Raw genomic sequence first — 12226 nt, 5'->3', positions numbered from 1 at the left:
GAATTGGAGTTTCAGCTTCAGCATCAGTCTTTGCAATGAATATTCAGGACTGATTTCCTTTAGGATTGACTGGTTGGACCTCCTTGCAGTCCAAGGGACTCTCAAGAGTCTTTTCCAACAACACAGTTCAAAAGCATCAGTTCTTCAATGCTCAGTTTTCTTTATAGTCCAACTCACACATCCATACATGACTACTGGAAAAACCATAGCTTTGACTAGACAGACCTTTGTTGGTAAAGTAATGTCTCTGCTTTTTAATACGCTGTCTAGGTTAGTCATAGTATTTCTTCCAAGGAGCAAATGTCTTTTAATTTCATGGCTGCAGTCACCATCAGCAGTGATTTTAGAGTCCCCAAAACTAAAGTCTGTCACTGTTTCCCCATCTATTTGCCATGAAGTGATGGGACCAGATGCCATGATCTTAGTTTTCTTAATGTTGAGCTTTAAGCCAACATTTTCACTCTCCTCTTTCACTTTCATCAAGAGTCTCTTTAGTTCTTCCTCACTTTCTGCCATAGGGTGGTATCATCTTCATATCTGAGGTTATTGATATTTCCCCCGGCAATCTTGATTCCAGCTTGTGCTTCATCCAGACTGGCATTTCGCATGATGCACTCTGCATATAAGTTAAATAAGCAGGGTGACAATATACAGCCTTAACGTACTCCTTTCCCAATTTGGAACCAGCCTGTTGTCCCATGTCGAGTTCTAACTGTTGCTTCCTGACTTGCATACAGATTTCTCAGGACGCAGGTAAGGTGGTCTGGTATTCCCATCTCTTTCAGAACTTTCCACAGTTTGTCGTGATCCACACAGTCAAAGGCTTTGGCGTAGTCAATAAAGCAAAAATAGATGTTTTTCTGGAACTCTCTTGTTTTTTCAATGATCCAGTGGATGTTGGCAATTTGATCTCTGGTTCTTCTGCCTTTTCTAAATCCAGCTTGAACATCTGCAAGTTCACGGTTCACGTACAATTGAAGCCTGGCTTGGAGAATTTTGAGCATTACTTTGCTAGCATGTGAGATGCGTGCAATCGTGCAGTTGTTTGAACATTCTTTGGCATTGCCTTTCTTTGGGACTGGAATGAAAACTGACCTTTTCCACTCCTGTGGCCACTGCTGAGTTTTCCAGATTTGCTGGCATATTAAGTGCAGCACTTACACAGCATCATCTTTTAGGCTTTGAAATAGCTCAACTGGAATTCTATCACCTCCACTAGCTTTGTTCGTAGTGATGCTTTCTAAGGCCCACTTGACTTGACATTCCAGGATGTCTGGTTCTAGGTGAGTGATCACACCATCGTGATCATCTGGGCCATGAAGATCTTTTTCTGTATAGTTCTTCTGTGTATTCTTGCCACCTCTTCTTCATATCTTCTGCTTCTGTTAGATCCATACCATTTCTGTCCTTTATTGTGCTCATCTTTGCATGAAATGTTTCCTTGGCATCTCAAACTTTCTTGAAGAGATCTCTAGTTTTTCCCATTGTATTGTTTTCCTCTAATTCTTTGCACTGATTGCTAAGGAAGGCTTTCTTATCTCTCCTTGCTATTCTTTAGAACTCTGCATTCAAATGGGTATTCTTTCCTTTTCTGAAGGAAGGAACAAAATAGGGGTGGGGGAGTGGGAGGCACAAAGTATTGGGTATAAGACAGGCTCAAGTATGTAGTATAAAACACGGGGAATAGAGCCAATACTTTGTAATAACTGAAAATGGAAAGTAGCCTTTAAAAATGCTGTAAAACATTTTTAAAAGAGAGAAAAAGAAACAAAATATTCCAAATATATCTAAATATTCTGAATATTTATTATCAAGCTTGAAAAAGTTAGCTATCATACAAAGACATATTATGAATGGAATAACACAGTAATACTTAATGGAAATGAATACTCTGACATTGGAATTTTTGATAATTATAGGAAAGATTATTCAGTTAAGCACCATGTTTCTTAAACAAGAATCTCACTTTACCTATATTATGCAGATAATTCATGCCTGGGATACAATCAGCTTCCCTGAGTTAGACAGAAGTATAAATACTCATTATGCCGTAAGATCATTAAAAAAACACAAAACAAATGCATTATTGTATAGGTCTGCTATATAGACTAAAGGTCAAATTTCAGTATCAAAGAAATTCTTCTGTCATTATCTAATGATGTTCTTTTTTTCTTTGTAATGACTTACTCAAGTTTTGAGATTGGAGTGATCTCTGAGGTAGATGAACTGGAAATATTTTCAGTATTTTCACTGTCCACAACTACACTGGAAGAATCTTCATGAACATCAACTGTAGGGAGTGTCTCAGTCACAGATGGACTTAACTTTTTTGACTCCGTATCCTGTTTCTAAAAAAGTCAGTTGTATTTAATGTTGGGATTAACAAATTCTCTCTTTATTTGAAGATGATATTATAAAAAGTATGTCTCAAAAGTAACAATATAATGTTCATTAAAAAATTACTTTTATAAAAGTCCCTTCTTCTAACACAAACACCCTAAGGAATACATCTCATATTACAATACAGGCTCTATAGATTTGTCATAGCATTTCATAAACCAGGACAAAGCAGCTTATCTTTCTTCTTTCCTATTTTGTATCAGGACCTACAAAATTTCTTACTATAATTACCTTAATGTATCCTATAGCAACACAGAAATCTTATGTAAATACATGAAACAGTATCTATTAAATAGCATTACTATTTATTAGTATAAAATACTATATACTAGAATTTAATATATAATAGTATATATTAAACTAGTATAAAATAGTGTACCACATAGTTTTTTGTCCCTGAGCAGTTTAGAAGATAATGTGTATCAAGAAATAACAATACAAGGCATGCATAAATAACATTACAAAGCAATACACAATTCTGGCTGCTCTTTTAAGGACTGTATGTTGTTTCACTCTTCCAAAACATAATCTGAAATGTACTTAATACCTACTTATGTTTGAAAACCTCTTATAAGTACTTCCCCCACCAACCAACTCCATATAGAATTAGCCATTCCCCTTCTTCTATGCCTCTACTGTTATCTGTATAGACTTTAATCACAGCATCTATAACACCTCAATTGCCCTTATTTATTTCTCTTCTTCAATTCCATTATAAATGTCTTGAGTACGGACTATGTTTTCTTGATCTTCATGCTCTTAGTGCCTCGCATGTACTAGTACCTAGCACACAGTAGACAATACTTACTAAGTGAGTATCAAATGAGAGAGAGGTACTCATGCTCAGTTCAAAGAAAAGAGAAACTAAGGACTACTATGAACTAGAAGAACTAGGACTTTGAAGAAAAGGAGAAGGCAGTACAGCAGCAGAAAGAAAATAAGAGGCAGAGTCAGAAGAATATAAAATAAGGAATGTGATATAAAATAAAAATGTAGAAGAATATAAATATAAAAGAACATAAAATAAATAATGTGATATAAAACAAAAATTCTTTATAAAATAAGAATATAAAATGAAATGTGATCATTTGAGGAATTTACACTGGAATGAAAAGTTAGCAAAAGAATACAAATAGTTTGTATTTTATGACGGAGGCTTTGAGAAAAGAACTATCACATTATTATCAAATACTGCATTATCATTCAACATAAAAAATTAATAAGATATTCTACACTCTTTTTTCTCTTTTATTAATACTAAGTCTCCAAAATCGATGTGAATCTTATACTTACAGCAAATCTCAACTAGGACTATCCACATTTCCAATGCACAAGAGCCACAGGTAGCTAGTGGCCACTGTACTGAACAGCACAGGTCTCTAAAGATGCAGTAAGCACTTCAATATATTTGAATAAGAGGATACCATGAGGAAAATTCAGGAAAATGAACAATGGCAAGACTGTTTGGGATACACATATAACTGAAGGGCTACAGAGATCACTGTTCCCTTACTCTTACGCATAAATCTTTTCCAAACCTCCTCCAAAATTCATTAAAATGCAATGTACTATATCTCCCTAGATAACCCAATAAAATAACTCTGGCTGTGTTTTTTTTAAGAGCATTTTCCCTCCTTTTAAGCTGAAATTTATTTTCGTTAATATTTAAGATATTTAGTTTTTCCTTAGTCCTTCTTCCTTCCAGATCAAACATCCCCAGTTTCTTCAGTTATTCCTGATATTAAATGGTTTCCAGATGCATCAGCATTCTGATCAACTTACACTCTGGTCTAGTTTTACATATTTCATAAAAGCTGGTATACAAAATGAAAAATACTTAGGATATAATATCAGAGAAAAGGGGAAAAAACATAATCTATTAATGATTATTTATTAATATTCCACACTAAGTGATAAAATTTGGTATCAAAATATTCTGTATTCTACATACAAATACTTTAAGTCAGAAAAAATGTCCCCTGACAGCTGAAAACCTGAGAGAAGATAAATTATACTGAGCCAAAATGAACCTAAAAAGAAAGATTTACAGCCAAACCCATACTACAAGGAAAATGGTCACATTTACTATTACATTGGTAATTCTGTTGCATGGTATCACAAAAAGAAAGGGGAAAAAAAATACACAATATGTTGACCAAATAAATGTATTCTATGTTGTAAAGTGGTTTGAAAAGCCATATCATTAAAAAATCAAAGCAACAAATCTTACCTGTACATTCACAATGTAATCATCTTTTAATTTGTTTTCTTCTGGAGGAACAGGTAAGCTTGAACCTACTTTTCCCGATAATTCAGCATTGACAGGTCCCCCTCTTTCATCCTATATTGCAACAAAGAAAAGGCCGACTGATGAAACTGCTTCACAAAATAGTCCTGAAGCAATATTAAGACTGTCTTTCTATACAACCAAAACACTTGATTGTGATTTTAATAATTTTGTTTCCATGCTTATTGTCTTCCTTCATGTATTACTCTCCTTACTGCTTCACTTCAAATGTATACTACATGTGTACACTAGTGGTATAGTAATGAGCATAGCTGCCTTCCAAACATACACTACATTTGATTTCTTAATACGCACTTTAGTCCTACCACCCAGCACTGTATGTTAGACACACAGTAAGATCAGTAAATATCTGGTAAATATATACGCTTATAGCTTTTTGTGTCATCTCTTTTGATACTGTTAAGTTAGAATTTCAGATATATTGTCTTTAAATGTATATTCTAGCATACAAGTTTCATAAAAGCAAAGTTCATATCCATCATATTCTAACCCTGTAAAGAACATAATAGGTAACCAAATGTTTACTGAAAGAATGTCTATTTCCCCTTCCTTAACGCTTTGCTTAAATCATTCTTAACATTTAAGTCTTATTTCTCATCAAAGAAGAGATTAGCTTTAAGTCTTACAGACTGTGCATAGAAGCATACAATCACACTTTTTTTGGAGAGGTATCCAGCAAGAGTCTTCAAAATTTTAACTGCTCTATTCTTGAAACAGATCCTGTATAACTCAGAAATATAAATCCATTCTAAACATCATGCCAAAAAAAGAAAACACCCAAGCATATAATTTAAAGTTTATGCATCCACAATCACACACACACACAAATGCAGATACAAACATGCACGTATAAACACAGCTGAGAGCCTCTCAATCAAAAAAGTACTTAAATAAATTTAACACATCCATATAATGGAATAAAAATGTAGCTATTCAAAATAATACAGTAACATACAAAGGTATCCACAAGATATTGCTGGGGAAGAGGGGAAGTCAACTTGTGCAATATTTATGACATTTTACTAAAAATTAAAACATTAATTTGTGAGCTATGATGTATCTACACCCAAAGAAAATGGTCTGAGTGTTTTAATAAGAAACGCAAATTTTGGTTCCTTTGGGGATGGGAAGGGGATACAAAGATGAATATCTTACAGTGTGTATAAATTATTCCTCTAATTTAAAGTAAGTACATTGATTTTCGGGGGGGATGAGGGGGAGCCAAATCTAGCTGAAGTCAATAACCACCTTTTACCATTTAAAATGATAAAATAATAAACTATTTAGAGACCATCAGATTTTTTGGCCTCTGTCTATTCACTCTACCCAAATGTATGAAACAAAGTACATAGCCAATCATTTCAGATTCTCTCTATAATTCTCATTTCTAATAGTTTTTAATTTATAAGACTCAGGTTTCTTTAGAAACACTTTAAGTAGTTAAAGTATTAAAAAGAAAGTCCTAGTTTTCAGTTCTCTGAACAGGCACTATTTTTCTCCTTACTGTAGGACTGCTGCTGCTGCTGCTGCTAAGTCACTTCAGTCGTGTCCGACTCTGTGCGACCCCATAGACGGCAGCCCACCAGGCTCCCCCGTCCCTGGGATTTTCCAGGCAAGAACACTGGAGTGGGTTGCCATTTCCTTCTCCAATGTATGAAAGTGAAAAGTGAAAGTGAAGTCACTCAGTCGTGTCCGACTTAGCCACCCATGGACTGCAACCTACCAGGCTCCTCTGTCCATGGGATTCTCCAGGCAAGAGTACTGGAGTGGGTTGCCATTGCCTTCTCCATACTGTAGGACTACAATATTCCAAATACAAGCGATAAGAATAAATAAATAAATATTTTTAGGTTAATTTCAGAATTACCTAAGTAACTTCTCAAAGTATAGCAAAGAAAATTATAAATCTCCATCAAAAATAATGTCACAGTATTTTTGAAATATTTTTATTCCAAATGTTTTGAGAAGACAGAAAGCTAATACACAAATTACAACTTCATCTTTATTTAAGGTACCTTTTTCTGGGATTGTACATCTTCATTTTCTAGTGCACAATTGTCATCTTGAGAGTAATACGATGAAGCTGAAGAACTCTCTTTACAACACACATGCCAACTGGGAAGCCTGTAAAACATCCACCGACACCATCAAAAAAAAAAAAAAAGTAAGGCTGTTAAAACAACATATTCCATACCATGAACTAGAATTTGAGGCAATAGACCAATAGATGGTTCTTATCCTAATGTTCTTGACAATTTGACAATTTAATGATGAAGACAAATGTACATAAGACAAAGGTTTTTTTATTTAATACCCTAAGAAAAATATAGTGTTATCAGCACTCCAAGTTAGGCATCATTAATCTCACAAAGGTAAAACAGGAAATACTTCACAATAATAAGAGTATCTGACAATTATCACAGAAAGAACAGAGAAAGCTGACAAACAGCTAACCGCCTCAAAAGCTCCAGATGCCACTGATATTCTAAATTCTACCAAATATTTAAGAACAGATAATGCTGAAGCTACCTAAACTATTTCAAAGTATAGAAGTAAAGCTTCCAAATTATTTTATAGGGAACGTAACAATGATATCAAAAATTAATGGAAACAGTACATATATATAAATACTATAGGTTAATAATACATATGGAATCAAACACAAAAGTTCTGAAGAAAATAAAAAAGAAAAAATCTCCATTAACATACCAAAGATGTAACACACCACTGTTATGGTCAAGTAGAGTTTAGCTCTGATATTCCAAAATGGTTTAAAATACATTTACTTTGCTATGCAAAAATACCAAGGAAAAGAAATCTCAAGATTATCCTCACCAAAGGACATTTGATAAATTTATGCAGGCATCAAGATGTTGAAATTAATAAAATAGTAATAAGTAGATATTTAACATGGGGAATACATAGTACATGCATAACACATAAGCCTAAGAGTCACTATCATAATCAGTGAAGAAACTGAAATACCCCTATTTAGATCTGAAACAAGACAAGAATGTCCATTATCACTAGTATTACATAATATGAGGACAAAGGCAGTATAAAAATGAGAAAGGATACAGTAAAATTATCATTAATTGCAAATGAGTTTATATGGTTGGAAAACTAAAAAGTGTTAAAAGAAGACTTGGGTATAAAATAATATTCCTAACCCACTCCATTACTCTTGCCTGGAAAATCCCACGGAGGAGGAGCCTGGTGGGCTGCAGTCCATGGGGTCGCTAAGAGTCAGACTGAGCGAATTCACTTTTCACTTTCATGCACTGGAGAAGGAAATGGCAACCCACTCCAGTATTCTTGCCTGGAGAATCCCAGGGATGGGGGAGCCTGGTGGGCAGCCATCTATGGGGTCGCACAGAGTCGGACACAACTGAAGCAACTTAGCAGTAGCAGCAGGTATAAAATTAAGAAAGAAATCAACAGATACTCTGCTCAAATCATTACCACCAGTTGTAAGAGTTAACAGAAGAAAAGTCCCCATTTATAATAGAAACAATAAAATACCAAATATAAACTTAGCGAGAAATGTTCTACACAAACACACATATGTGTTCTGTGTTCTTAATAGTAAAAATATTTGAAATTGATATTATTTTAAGTTGAAAAAAAAAAAAGAGTCAGTTTTACACAATTCAAAGTTATATGGAAGATCTGAAAACCACACACTGAAGTTGCAAAAAAGAAAGCGTTAAAAAAATTAGACAAACTGACTCTAAAGTTCATATAAACAGCATGCTGCTGCTGCTGCTGCTGCTGCTAAGTCGCTTCAGTCATGTCCGACTCCACAGACAGCAGCCCACCAGACTCCCCCGTCCCTGGGATTCTCCATGCAAGAGTACTGGAGTAGGGTGCCATCGCCTTCTCCAATATAAACAGAATAGTCAATAAGATTTTAATGTGGGGAAATTAGACATCTAAGAAACCACAATAATTACAACAATATAGTAGTGAGATGAAAGAGTAAAAGAGAATTCCCAGAGTGACTGCAAAGAGAATTTCATGGATGACAGCTGTATGTACACAAAGAGGGCAACCGAAACTAAACTGGAGGTCATCAGAAGCTCTGGAAGAGTCCTCTTTTGGAGGACGGAATTAACAGCACAACTTAGAGGAGTCTCTGAAAATCTCAAGAACAGATCTACACAACTAGCAGATAATTTGTAATTAAAGAGAAAAATAAGAAAACACAAGTCAAATATTAGCCCCATGAAAATGGAAAAGTAGAACAGAAAAAGGAAAAGTAACCATGTTTTACCACATGGCTCAGCTGTATCATTTATAGTCATGAATACTGATCTAATCCAAATTATGACTGAACTACATTACCAGGAGAATCTGATCATTTGCAGTAACATACCTAAAAGTGACATTAAAACAATTATTTTAGAGACAAAGAAGTAAACAAAATTCATCAGGTAAAAGATCAAAGTGGTTTCCTTGGAAAGGAAAAATGAGGAAAGAGGGATGAAGGACTGACTTCTTTGCAAAAGCAAATAAACAAAAATCCTTGTAGAGCTACCTGACTTTTTGTTACATCATTTTGATAAAAATTAAAATCAAATAAAAGAGCAAAGTACATAACAACATACACATATAGTATGCTACTATGTGCGCACATGTTTACTAACGGCACTTGTAGGTCCATAAATTTCTCTGAAAGAATTAAAAACAAAAGGGAAAAAAAGCACCACCGTGGTTGCCTCCAGGGTAGAAAACTGATTGACTGGATAGATGGATATTTTTCACTTTTTAATACTCTAAGTCTTCTGAATTTTGAGCCATAAGAATATATTACTTATTCAAATTGTCATATAGATATATCATTATTTATTAAACATTTCTTTATTGACAGATTTTTGCATTGTTTCTCACATGGGTGTTTGTAGTTGTATTTGTCAGTGTATATATACACACATTTGGGACAACAAAAAGTTTCAGATATTCAAAACTAGGGGTGTTAGAATTTTGGTGATTATGCCCCCTTATTTTCTTTATTCTTTTCTATACTTTTTAAATTTCTACTACGAGCATATACTACTTTTATCATCAGTAATTCTGCATGTGTATATGTATATATAAATCCCAATATTCACAGTTAGTGTGAAGACAGCCAAAAGACATTAAATCTCATGAGACTTATTTTTACTATCACATAATCAAATTCCATTATCTGAAGTTAGGAGCTTTTGGGGTGAGATTAGCTTTGGAATCTGCAGTCCATGAGGTTGCAAAGAGTCAGACACAACTTGGCAACGGAACAACAACAACAAGATATGAATCAGTGGACTCAGTAGACTGTCCTCCCCAATATGAGTGGGCATCATCTAATCCTTTAAGGGACTGACCAGAAGAATTCGCCCTTTTTTCCCCTGCCTCACTATCTGAGCTGTGGCGTCTCATGTCTAGCCTTTTTACTGGGATTATATCTTCTATTTCACTGGTTAACAGGCGTTCAGACTTGATCTGAATTATACCACTGTGTTTCCTCAGTCTCCAGCTTTAAGACAGTAGAACTTCTCAGATTCCATAATCGTGTGACTCAACATCTCATTTTACATATAAAGTAGGTTCTATTTCTCTGAAGAACCCTAGTATACCTGACATTAGTATGTAATACATTATTAGCTTATCTACCCTATTGATAAAGCTATAGAGTAGCCTTATCAATAGTATCACTGTTTACCTCTAATATATCAGTCCCTATATAAAGACAGATGCTAATTAAAGACAGACCTGCAAAGATATCCTTAATTTTGTGTGTAAGAAAAAAGCCTAAAATAGATAAAAATGATCACCAACTAAGAACTGTCAAGAAATTTTAAATCACCAAAGTAAAATGAAATAACACAAACCCACACCAACTACACTGAAGAACAATGAATCTCTATAATACACTCTTTACTGTCAACAAGTTCTCCCAGGTGAATTAGATACGCATGCCCCATCATTAAGAATCACTGGGTCACATTAAAATAGCTGAGGGCACTTTGCTGCATGACTAAATGGATCTGATTCCATACTACTGAAGCAACTTTCAAAAACTGTACTGTGAAAACCCCAAGCCTGATGAAATTACTTTCAAAAGTTTTAAGAAATTCAGCACCAGAAATCACAACTAGCAAGATAAATGGAGCCCCTGTGAGCCCCTGACACTCTCCCCTCAGACTCTATTACTATTGATGAAATTGATTGTGAGCCAAGTATATCGTCTTACACTTAAACTCTTTGAGAATCAATTTCATATCCCTAACTACTTTAGCCCCTCCCCACATAGCCAAAACCTGCAAACATTAGGTGTTTAACAAATACTTACTAATGAGGGTTCTTAGGGGAACTGTTTTGCAGCACACAGCAGAAACAAAATTCAATCACTTTTCATTCCTCTTCCCATCAGCCCCATCTCCTGCCTCGACCACTACCACTACCTCCCCAACTCAACCACCCATCCACCACCCCCTCACACAAACACACAAACTCAAAAAATAGAATCTGGAAAATAAGAGGACACTTGTCTCTTCTTGTCACCTCCCCGCCCCCACCCCGCTAATGTGGCATGGATTCACCATTCATATGGAAAGGTATTAACTTTTAGAGTAGATGTAATTAAAAGTCTTGTAAAATTTGCATTTGAGTGTCATTTAGGATAGAAAAAGCTAACCACCTTCTAAAACCTGTAAACTAAATTATAAAGCAGAATAATTTTTTATTAAAGAGGAAAATATAGGGCATATTACAAAATATTAGAGCAGAAGACTACAGGTCAAAACTGGTAGGTAGGATGCAGGTAAAACAGCAGCAGGAAAGCTATCCTTCTGAGCATATCTGGAGACAAACTGAACACAAAAGAGCTCCTCTTTCAACTCAAGAAGATAAAGGACAGTTTCAATCTAAGGAAAAAAGGAAGACTCTTAAGGACAGAAATCACTGAGAGAAAACCAAACCAAAAGATTAAAACCAAAAGTTGGTTCTCCAAGGAAAATATTAAAAAGACAAACCTCTGGAAAAACTGGTAAAGGAGAGTTGGTGATATGAATTAACAAAATATGTTCTAAAAGCATGAAATAACCACAGGCAAGACATACTTTTTAAAATCATAAAATATTAACAGCTACATATACTAATATATTTGAAAACTCAGAAGACATGGATGTTTCTAGAAAAATAACAAAACTGGGACAAAGTATACAAAAATTGGAAATCACTGACAATAATTTAAAAATTTTGAGCGGATTAATCAACACCTTATCTAGAGAAAAGGAAATCCCAATCTTTTACCCCCTACTTTTTATTTGGAAATAATTTCAAGCTTTCAGAAGAAATGCCAACATAGTAAAAAGAACAACCGCAAACCCTCTCTACCTATTGTGACCCATTTGTCCCATCATTTGCCATTCTCACAGCAAGTTCATGGCCCTCTCTTTCCCCACTGCGTGTAATATATCTCGAAGTATCTCTGTACGTATTTCCTCAGAATAAGGATATTTTCTTACACAACCACAC

At 34.8% G+C, this 12226-nt stretch overlaps 1 protein-coding gene across 6 annotated transcripts in view; it reads right to left on the bottom strand.

Annotated features, from left to right (window-relative positions):
• The window catches only part of SUCO (SUN domain containing ossification factor), an 89467-nt gene that overhangs the window by 59316 nt on the left and 17925 nt on the right, over positions 1–12226 (bottom strand). For all 6 annotated transcript variants that reach the window (XR_003514913.1, XM_027564837.1, XM_027564838.1 and 3 more), the window contains exons 2-4: positions 6724–6832; positions 4631–4741; positions 2188–2348 (exon numbers count right to left, since the gene is read on the bottom strand). Coding sequence is in view for 5 of the 6 variants with exons in the window: in XM_027564837.1 (XP_027420638.1) it covers positions 2188–2348; positions 4631–4741; positions 6724–6832 (381 nt within the window). In the remaining variant the exon portion in view is untranslated. The remainder of the gene's footprint in view (positions 1–2187; positions 2349–4630; positions 4742–6723; positions 6833–12226) is intronic.

The sequence above is a fragment of the Bos indicus x Bos taurus genome, chromosome 16 (genome assembly GCF_003369695.1).
Source record: "Bos indicus x Bos taurus breed Angus x Brahman F1 hybrid chromosome 16, Bos_hybrid_MaternalHap_v2.0, whole genome shotgun sequence".
Classification (NCBI taxonomy): domain Eukaryota; kingdom Metazoa; phylum Chordata; class Mammalia; order Artiodactyla; family Bovidae; genus Bos; species Bos indicus x Bos taurus.
The sequence above is the reverse complement of the archived record's forward strand: the minus strand, read 5'-3'. Positions and strand labels throughout refer to the sequence as shown.